This window comes from Eimeria mitis, genomic scaffold (genome assembly GCF_000499745.2).
Source record: "Eimeria mitis Houghton genomic scaffold, Emh_scaff702, whole genome shotgun sequence".
Lineage (NCBI taxonomy): Eukaryota > Apicomplexa > Conoidasida > Eucoccidiorida > Eimeriidae > Eimeria > Eimeria mitis.
The window spans coordinates 1-10,000 of NW_013575105.1; the positions used below are offsets into that span (position 1 = coordinate 1).

At 53.3% G+C, this 10,000-nt stretch overlaps 3 protein-coding genes across 3 annotated transcripts; 1 reads left to right on the top strand and 2 right to left on the bottom strand.

Annotated features, from left to right (window-relative positions):
- Positions 1-1,071: 1,071 nt before the first annotated feature.
- On the bottom strand, positions 1,072-2,145 carry EMH_0020160 (PHD-finger domain-containing protein, putative; the record flags this gene model as incomplete). Its single annotated transcript, XM_013501521.1, has 1 exon — positions 1,072-2,145. One exon carries the CDS (start codon positions 2,143-2,145, stop codon positions 1,072-1,074), a length of 1,074 nt encoding a protein of 357 aa, XP_013356975.1.
- A 3,732-nt stretch (positions 2,146-5,877) lies between these two features.
- Positions 5,878-6,938, top strand: EMH_0020170 (uncharacterized protein; the record flags this gene model as incomplete). Its single annotated transcript, XM_013501522.1, has 2 exons — positions 5,878-5,950; positions 6,352-6,938. 2 exons carry the CDS (start codon positions 5,878-5,880, stop codon positions 6,936-6,938), a joined length of 660 nt encoding a protein of 219 aa, XP_013356976.1.
- A 580-nt stretch (positions 6,939-7,518) lies between these two features.
- Positions 7,519-9,219, bottom strand: EMH_0020180 (uncharacterized protein; the record flags this gene model as incomplete). Its single annotated transcript, XM_013501523.1, has 6 exons — positions 7,519-7,536; positions 7,793-8,032; positions 8,213-8,280; positions 8,500-8,668; positions 8,827-8,932; positions 9,152-9,219. 6 exons carry the CDS (start codon positions 9,217-9,219, stop codon positions 7,519-7,521), a joined length of 669 nt encoding a protein of 222 aa, XP_013356977.1.
- Between the last annotated feature and the right edge of the window lie 781 nt (positions 9,220-10,000).

Sequence of the window (10,000 nt, forward strand, 5' to 3'; positions counted from 1 at the left end):
CGTTCAGGTAGCCACGTACCACTACCGGCGGAGGGTAAGGTGAACTCGGAAACGTGCCACGTTTGTCTCTACGTTTCCACTTGTTCTCGTACTTCCGTAACGGTGGGTCGCACACGCTTTGGAAGCTGCAGACAACCACAGCCCATAGCCATAGGGTGCCCACATAAGCTGCTATGCATATGTGGGCATAATACCAATACAGCTTGACAGATGTGCACTCTATGTTGTGGGGACTATACATTGTAGGGTGTACATCGCAATTTGGCTTCGAAGGCGGTTGACGAGTAGTACAGCGGGCCACGCCATAATTAGGCACTTGCAGTTGGGGTGTGCTGGCAACTCTGGTGCAACTGTAGAAACATATGCCTTTAATATCAGCCTCACCAAAATGCTGAGTCATCCATCATGCGCAAAGCTCTTTCCGGATCGTAGTTCGCACGGTGTAGTAGCTTGTAAGCAAACTCGGGAGAGAAAGGTTGCCATCCCGGGCGAACTTTCCACCTTTTTGAGCACCTGAATCGGGGCAGCAAGCAGCACAGCACTTGAATGCGCCTGCATGAAATCGTGCAAGCAATAGTAAACGCTATGCAGCTGAGCCATCCATAGTATCAGCCGCCACTAAGTGAGTCAGTGGAGGGGGNGCAATAGTAAACGCTATGCAGCTGAGCCATCCATAGTATCAGCCGCCACTAAGTGAGTCAGTGGAGGGGGGAAATCTTTTCGGACTCACTTGATAAGAAACTCAGCCAGGTCCTTCTGCGAAGTAATGCACGACTTGGTGGCTCTCTCAGCCAAACATTGCTGCTTTGAACGTTCCATGAGATACGGAGAATAGACAAGCAATGGCCCCAATGCCTGACTCTGCGCGCCATCGGCTAGGGACTGCTCGGCAAGACTCGAAAGACAGTCACCATCTCCTCGTGCCAAGAAAAAATCAGGAAGATGGGGCACCTGAGGCAGCACCGTCCCGTTTTTGCTACGCTGTGGGCGCTTGTTGTTAGTGCATGCCCTGGAACAGCTAAATACGGTAGGAACTATTCTAAAGAAGGACAGAAGTGCAGGCCATAAAGGTCATTCATACACGCGCCCGCACGCGAGTGCTGGCGTCTTGGCCGGTGCAGCATCACCCTCCATCCCGACAAATGCATGCCGACTCACCTGATGATTAGGCCCCACGTTTATACGCGTCTCATAGTCCTCTGCGGCCTTGGTTTTCCTCCGCCTGGAGGGGACGCAAGACGGCACGGAGGACCAAGGAGTGGCTGGGGTAGTGGGCGGACAAGCTTGAGGAGGGGGTGCGGCAATGTTCTGTTTCGAGCCGCGAGCATCTGAAGAAGCCTGAGGCAGCTTGATGGTAACAGTGGACGGCGCAGCCGTTGAGGCTGGTGCCGGTGCTGCAGCCGCCGCAGCACAGTCTGGGCAAAACCAGTCGTCCGCATTGGCCCGCAGGCGCGGCCTGGCCACTACAGGCAGGCAGTCCGCGTGGTAAGACTTGACACAACCATCGCAACATACAACTTCACCTCCACCTCCGCACTCGTTGCAAACGCTATCGTTGCTTTCCTTGCCATCGCTCTCCGCCTCCGCCGCCTCTCCTACCTCGTCCACCGCCCCAACGGGCTCGTTTGCGTCGACTGGAAGGCCAACTGACCCTACAGCTGCGGCCTCCGTCACCGTTTCTACGACTCCACTTGGAGAAGCCCCTTCTTCTGACGGCTCGGGAGGGTTCGCGTCATTTCCAGCCTCCCCTTCAACCTCCTCCATTGCCGGCACTTCTACGGATGTGACTGCCGTCGCCTCATTCCCTGACATAAGGCCTCCCGTTGCATTGACGTTCTGAGCTCCGTTGTCTTCACTGGATCCTGGGTCTTCAGCTACTGGGAGCATTGTTTGCGGCGGATCCATCTCTGCGGGAGGGCATACGCCTTCTCGACTGTCAACACCGTTTCCTTGATGCCCCTTATCGTGAGGCGATTTGTCATATTGCGGTTGCTGTTGATCTTCTTGAGGTTTCTCCGAATCCGGAGTAATAACTGGGTCTACACGATCTGCTGGGTGCTGACTAGCAGCCTGTGCTGCAGGCGCTGCTAGAGTCTCCGTGACAGCCACACGGATGACACCGAAGTCACACCGTTCCTCTTCCATTCCTACAGCCACCGGCGGAGCAGCTCAAACGGTCAACCAATGGGGGGCTCGTTTACCTCTGCCACCCTGGCGAATGGCCTATGATGTCCAAGTGGTCAATCTCACTGCTAAGAGTTGCGTGAAGTCGCAGGTGGCGACGGGGAAACCAGAGCAACGCAGACAAATTTAAATGTTGAGGCCGCTGGTATCGCCGTGCAAGACAAGAGCAAATCATGGCACCTACTGATGCCTGCTCTACTCAGCAAGGCATGACCTAGGAAGCATCTTGGAACCACTGGCGGTGTCGACCATATACGCTTCTATGCTGTCTCGTAAAGTTCAGTGGCCACCAGCACCAAATTCCTTGCTTATCGGGGTTCGCCTTAGTGACTGGTAGCCACACAACAGTGAGATGCCCAAGGATAGCAGTGAGGCGACCGCGCTGCAAGCTAGGCCCCAGTGGACAATGCGGCGAGCCCCCCTCAAGCCCTTCCTGCGCTTCGTGGGGTTTCCCCCGTGACTCCTTCAGAAGCACTGCTGAGGCCCCCTAATTTATTCAAATGTACAGCCACTCAGAGGGCGACCGCTTCGTCCACTTGGGGGCCAGAGGTTGGCCGCCCCTCCACATGCAGTTGCCCACGCAAGGCAGAATATACAGCTCCCTGAGCTTGCTAATGTGCTCGAAGGCTTCGCGACTGGGATCTAAAGAGTTGCCATCAATATTGTCAGCTTGCAAATGGTATCAACGGGGCACCGGTGACGCAGAGGAGCTGGCGGGCGGCTGTGCAGCGGCGGCCTCGGAGCCCCAGTGGAATGCCCTGCGGTTCTGCAGGGCACCTCCCAACTCTGCCGGAGAAATATCTCACTATGAAAACCAATCAATATTCATACATTTATATAAGTATTTATATATCCATAAATTGACCTTAACTGACAGGAGAGGTTGAATACCTCTGACATCTAGTAGGAAATCCCTCGCTAGAAGCCAGCGCAGACGTTCAATCATTACTCTATTAGAACGTAAACCGTCGGTCGTAAGTACACAACTGATAGCGGGGAAGGAAATATGACACAAGAAACATGCAAGTCTTCTCTTCGACAAATTAAGTCGAAAAACAAAACTCCGGGGTCTCTAGGCCGCGGCCGAACCCCCGTCCTCCGGGCATCCCTGGGGGAGATTCCGGAAACAGTCTCTCGTCCCCATTGTGTACATATGTGCGGTCGCCGTTGACCGGCGTTACACAGCATAGCTCCAGACTGAGGAGTCACCATGTGCCTCCGCCACTATTCTGTTAGTAAACTGTATAAGAATACACACGTAACGCATACTCATACTCTCATCACGCATGTTGTAGCATGAGTTAGCGCAGGAGCCTTTACTTGGCCTCGGTACGTCGCGTGTAAGCAAATGCAAACGTTCTATAAGTGCATTCAGAGGTAAAGCATGCACGAAAGGAAGCTGCTTTGAAGTTCCTCTGTGTGTACTCGTGAGGCTGGCTTGTACTATTAGCCGCAGCGAGGTGCGCTGCAACACCACTTCACGCTGCCTCCCCTCTGCAACACCTAGGCCCTGAGCTCAACGCCCAGGAGGCCGGAGGACAGGGGAGGGAGCTCATATGGGAAACTCTTGTTTTAAGTCTTAACCTACATTGCAGCCCGCTTCTGTCCCTGATTACGGCCAGAGAGCAAGCGTTATACTGGTAAGACCAATGACTCTGCATATACCTCCCCTCCAGCCTCTGAGAGTCCAGCGCAGAGCAGTCTAAGCGGCTCTGGCTAGGGGGCGGACAGTTGCAACTTGCAGCGTACCTTGTTCTGCAAGTCCACTCCACGTGCAAGCAAAGCCAACCCCAGTTCCTCGACCGCACTAGCAGTGTAAACAAATCTTAAAAATAAAAACTTACTTGGCCCTTAATAGCCAACTTGCCACCAAGCGCATATACATGCTTCAACTTCGTACAGACGATGCTACACAAGTTAGCCCTTACTTCTGATAGGGATGTAACGGGGCTTTTCGATCGTATTCGGGAATCGTTGCGGGCAGCAATGAAGGCAAAAGACTTAAGGCAAGAGTTCCCCAAAAGCAGCTGACGTCTATCCCGTGTCTTCACGAGCCTTGCTCATAGCGGATGCAGGCGTCCTACCGAGGCCCAGCGAATGTTTCTGTGCTAACTTCGGAGAGAGAATGCTGCAGGAACATCCGCTTGTTCTTTGTAGACTGCCGGCAAGCAAATACGAATGCTCAACCAGTGTATACCGAGAAAATGCACAGAGCAAAAAAAACTTGTTTTCGCTTGCATGTGAGGCTTTCCTCGACAATTAGTTGCAACGAGGTGCTCTGGAAACTCATCTCAGAACGCCGGCTGTCCCACAACTCCCGGCCTTGAGCGGCCGTGCGCAGGACGCCTGATGACGAGGGAGGGAGATCAGCAGCCTTGCCGGAACCTTTACCTCAAGTCTCTTGGCGTAGCTGCAGCTCGAGACAGTCACCAAATAAGGCCAAAGACGTTCAGTACAGTTCCTGTGCTAACTTCTGATAGACTGTGTGTAAAGCGCGCCTTCCGGCATTATTCAAGGGTAGAAGCGAGCTGCAATCTACGCAGGACTTGATGTATAAGTTCGCCCCAAAACAGCTGACATCCCTCCCCTCCCCCAATGCATCCTGAGCGTCCAGCTAAGGTCCTGGGGGTGCAGGGGAGGAGGCAACCTAACTGGAGTTGCAGTGCACCTCGCTGCAGCTGGCAATGCAAGCCAGCCTCACGTGCGAGCAACAGGAAGCCTAAAGAAGATTCCTTTACTGTTTGACTTACCTCTGTCTACAGTTATGGGCCGTTTGTACTTAGATGCAGAAAGCCTACAGAGGCGAAATGAATGCTCCCCCGCCAACTACACACACACAACCCTCTACTCCCTCCACTCTGCTACGGTTCATGTGTGTCGTCCCCTCAGCGGAAGGGCCTATAATTTAGGCCGGCCTGCCGTAAATCCCCATGTCTGTTCAACTGGATAAGATCGTTCAACTTGTGATTAGTCGGCGGCTGCGATTTGCACGCCGCCGTCAGTGTAGCATTCGCTCACAGGCACAACGGCGCGGTCGTTTCCACAAATAAACCGGGTCAAACGCCCCACGCCATTTATACGTGTGTTGATACCATAACGCTTGTGCTGCTTACAGTACGATATGGGTCTGGGCTGTGTGCTCTACGGCTCCACTCAGGACTCCACTCCCACAACCACTTGAGCGCGCACGGGGCATCGTTCTGCGAACGGCGTATATTGCAACAGCATTGTATGCAGTATATGGGAGCGCATGGAGCTTACAAAGTCTGTAGTTGGTATAAATCTAAAATGCAGCTCACGGGGAAAGGAAGAAAAATACTGGGATGCCGCTACGTGTAACTGCGAAGGCCAACAAATCGCGAAAGGAGCCGCGTGGGGGAAGCCGTTTGGCTCCTGCGTGACCTTTGCGGGAAGTAAGACCTACGAGTTTATCTAGGACAAGGAGATTGGAGTTTATCTCTTTAAAGCTGCTTCCATTTGCCTCAGTTTGACGTCTTGTAAGGACAAAGTATTCCGCTTACCTTCACGTGGTCCAGCGGCATCCCTCGTCCGTGGCTCTATGGCGTGAGGCTCTCTCGACGCGAGTTGTTTCTGTTTTGGAAACCAATAGTAAATCTTTAGCCAGATCTGCTCCTTCTGGGGCGCCTGTAACGTCTGATCAGCCCTCCTAGGGCCTCGATTTGGGGGTTGAGGATGCGGCAGCTATGGATCGCCGTCCTGCCCGCTGCTGCAATTCTGTTCCTGACGGTTCCGGGCACATTTACATGTAAGTTCCCGCACGTCAAAGCGTTCCGCATGTATTCTAGTCCCTTCAAGAGTAGCTTTCATGGGGCAGCTGCTGCAGGTTTCGGCGATGCGTCTGCTTAGCAGTGCGCAGCCAGACATTGTGTTTTGCTTTTTCTCCACGGAGGCAGTTTGAAACATGATATCGGCAGAGTGGGGGCACCTATCGAACTGCAGTGGGCTTTTAAGTTGCGTTGCTCTTCAGTTGCTGCTGATTCCGCAGCGATGAGAGGTGTGGGTGCCAAGCGTAGATGGAGACGTGGGTGCACCTACAAGTGTTGAAATCTGCATATCGAATTTGTTGATCCGGTGGAGTGCGCTGTTGTGCTGCTGTGTGCACATATGTGGCGTGTTTACTCGTTCTGCTGTGGTGCTTTTCTGCAGTGGGAGCTGACGATGTCGGTGGCCAAAACAGCCAGTCCCTTGCAGGGCGCTTTGAAAGTTCTTCACAAGTTCCCAGTGCATCGCCAAGCAAAGGGACTCCTCTGCAGAGCGAAAACTCAAGCGAAAGCAGCGACCCGTGGGGATTTATCGCGCCCCTGATGCCCGCAGTGCGGGCCATCGGCGACATGTTCAAGCCGATTATCGACGCGAGCGGCATCGAACGAGAAATCGGAGATATCGTGGCGGCTTTAAACGAGACTTCACAGAACCCTTTTTTCCTCTTTGGCTTCGACGATACTCCTCCAGAGGCCACATCACACCCGAGCCGTCATGGCAAAGTGCAGCGGCAGCAGTTGGGCGGTGGGAAAAGCCCACAGACGAAGCCTTCACAACCCAAGCAGAAAGGTTCGTCTATGCTGCCCTTCCGTGGCCTTTTCAGTCCGGACGAGGGCTCCTCAGAAACACCTCCAGGGTCGGTGGATGGCACCCAACCGCATAAAGCGTCGGAGAAGGAGCATTCAGGGCATTCTGAGGAAGAAGACGGTTTGTGGAGGCAGTGGGCGGCCGAGGATCTCGACCTGCTGTAACCTGAGGCAGTGCTTCTTTTGCATGGCAACGAAAAACTCCTGGGCTAACACAAGACTGGTCTTAATTTAAGGAGATGGCCGTCGTGGCCGTAGGTTCCATGAATGGACGATGAGGGGCGGTGGCCCGTCCTGTACGTTGTCTCGCTTAAGGAACAGACAAAGTTGAGGCTTGCCCCCAACGACTTGTCTTTCAGCTCCTACTGAGGCCACGGTTTCCGTTACACCCGCGGAGCAAACAACAAGTCAAGGGCATCGAGGGCCCTTTGAACTCTGCGTATGCAGGGGCTGCCTTGGCGTTCACAAAACGTCGCATCGTCAGAGCTCCGCGGCAACAGCAGTCTGGACTGGCTACTTTGGCCCCCGATAGAGCTCCCAGCTCGCGGCCACACGTGCAAACGTGCAGTGTGTTCTCAAGAAGAAGAACACCAACGTAGCAGTTCCGCCTCTGCGGGCACCGAGCGAGTACGATCAAGCTCGCGACTCGACTGTCACCAGAGGGTCCACTCACTGACGCGTCTGCCTGCCTTATAGGTGGCAATTTTTGTGACTTGGACAGCAAAGCTGACCTGGCGACGCTTTTCTAACCGCTGGTGAATATCTAAGCAAAATAAAGTGCAAAATAGGATGTCTGGTGGTGGTCTGTACGGCACCACCGTAGTTACTGCCAACATTTTATTTCGTAGTAAGAAAAGGGTTCAGCCAGGGAAAAAGGAAGACGCGCAAGTAGGTTACACTTGGCTTCATTTGCGTTTGCTGCGTTTCCTCTGAGGTTTTCTGGACTTATGTCTTTTCTTTTGGTGCTTCTGTCTACCCGCTCTCCCGCCTCTCAGTGCCCCCTGAGGCCGTTTTTTAACCTTAGCGGTCTCTTGAGGCGTAACTGATGTGCGAGCTGTCTGGAGCTGCTTTTCTTCTGAGCTAACAGAAGCCTCAGACGGAGCCTGCAGAGGCTTGTGAACTCTGGCCGCCGGCGCTCCTGTTGCTGCTGCCGCTGCCGGGGCTTCTACGAATCCCCCAATGGAAAGCGACACACAAGAGGCGATGTGCCAGGGAGATGAAGAAACGTCATTCGTCGGAGGTGGCAGCAAACGGACGGCCTGCAACAGCCACCCAAAGAAAGAGGCACTTGCGAGCTTCCCCCCGCCGCCATCTACCTCTCTACGAGGCCCTCATTCATCATGCTACCATGAGGGCCTCGAAGGTATCGGAGTACAAAAGGCACACGCCAAGAACGCAGCAGCAGCAGAGACAACAGCTCCAGGAGATGCACGGCGTACCTGCACGACTTCACTTGTCTTGGCCGGCTGGGCCTCCGAAGCTTTCCACGCTTTCTCAGCAGCGTGACCTGCAACAAATCAACCAGCAAGAAGGCTCAGACGAAGTCTTAGCACCAGCGCCGAGCCATTTGTCACCCTTGAACGCCACCACCGTCCCGATGGCGTTCAAGGGCGTCAGCGCAAGCAGGGGAGGTAGGGATTCGGCGGCAGCTGCATCCCTATTTTCCGTATGTACGCCTCAGAGCTCTTCGGGGTCTATAGATACATTCATAATATGCGGCACACACCTTCGCGCTTTGTTGCTGGACTGCTGTCACTGGCGCGGCTCTCTTGTGAATCAGCCCCAACAGATTTTTGGCGTTTTTTGTGGCGCAAAGTAATAGCTTCTGCTGCCGCCTCGGCAAGCTGTTGGCTGCGTTTTACGTAGTTGATTTGCTCTCTGATCTTCTCTCGGCGCTGCAGGGGAAAGGGGCCGCACACGCATCTGAATGAAAGACTATAAGATTATGTCCCTGCAGAGGTACTGTACCTCGCCGATGTTGCGGCAGTCCCAGTGATTACTCGTATTTGCAATCCATGAAGGAAATGCGGTCAACTTCTAAGTTGCACTGTACCTGTGCTCGCAGCAATCGCCTCTCCTCCTTTTGCTTCTCCAGGGCTCTTGCCTGGGCCTCTTGCCTGCGTTGTTCCTTCCGTTTTGATGCCCCCGTGATGAATTCTCTGGAGCGCACAAACAAACCGTGTGAGCTTGAGTATTGGCACTGCCTCCCCCCCACCGCTGAAACTGCCGCCATCTATTGCTGCAGTCGACGGCGTCTATGTCACGGCGACCAACAGCATGAATATTACTTCCAATGCGACCTCTTGGATTATCATGAATTGTTGTACATTTAGTTTTTCAGTGATACTGCAACAGCGACCACAAGGTAGGGAACTCACCGCCTCGCGGCAAAGTCAAAAACTGCAGTATATCCCGAATCGGAGCCCTTTGGGTTTTTCTTCTTCATTCTGTCACGAAACCTTCACCGTAGAAAGGCTGAATTCGATCCAGAATTTGCCTTCGCAATGACTCATGAAGAGTAAAGGGATGGACTCATGGAGGAAACACGACCCCCCAGGAAACGCGACCCGCCGCACATAAGGAGCTAGTATAAACTGGAGAATCAACGCATGATATAGAAACAAAATGTAGGAAATAATTGAGTCTAGCAGTTTCTACTTACTGAAGGCAACAATCACGCTAGAAACAACAAGCCATCGAAGGTTTCTGGTCTTGGGGCTGCAGCATGCGTCGAGCGACAATCGCGCAACAGAGCATTACAATAAATTCTCATTGTACACAGGAATGATCCTTTTATCTATATATATTAGTGCTGCCTGTGCAACTACTATCCCGTATGCCCGGTGTGGAACTAGTACTGAATGCTTGTGCTGTGCTTGTGAGCTTGCCCCCCTGAAACATTGGTTTGCTTGTCACGGTATGTGTTGATGCTGCACCTCACTTCTAGTGTATAAACGCTTGCAGGACAGTATAGTAGAAGGCGTAGTGGACGCTTCCCTGTATGCATTACTTGTTGCATGTACTCCGTTGTACGACAGGGAGGCCATACCACAGTTGACGTCAGGTTCCGTGCGTTGCACAGTCTTTCTGATATTGGTGCGTGTATTTCTACTTGCATGCAGACTGTCTATTGAGGGGCAAGCGATTGACTAACAGTTTTTCGCAGGGTGCTTTTGGGTGCCTCGACAGGCGCATTGCAGCTCAGGGCAAGCCACCTCTCTGCATCC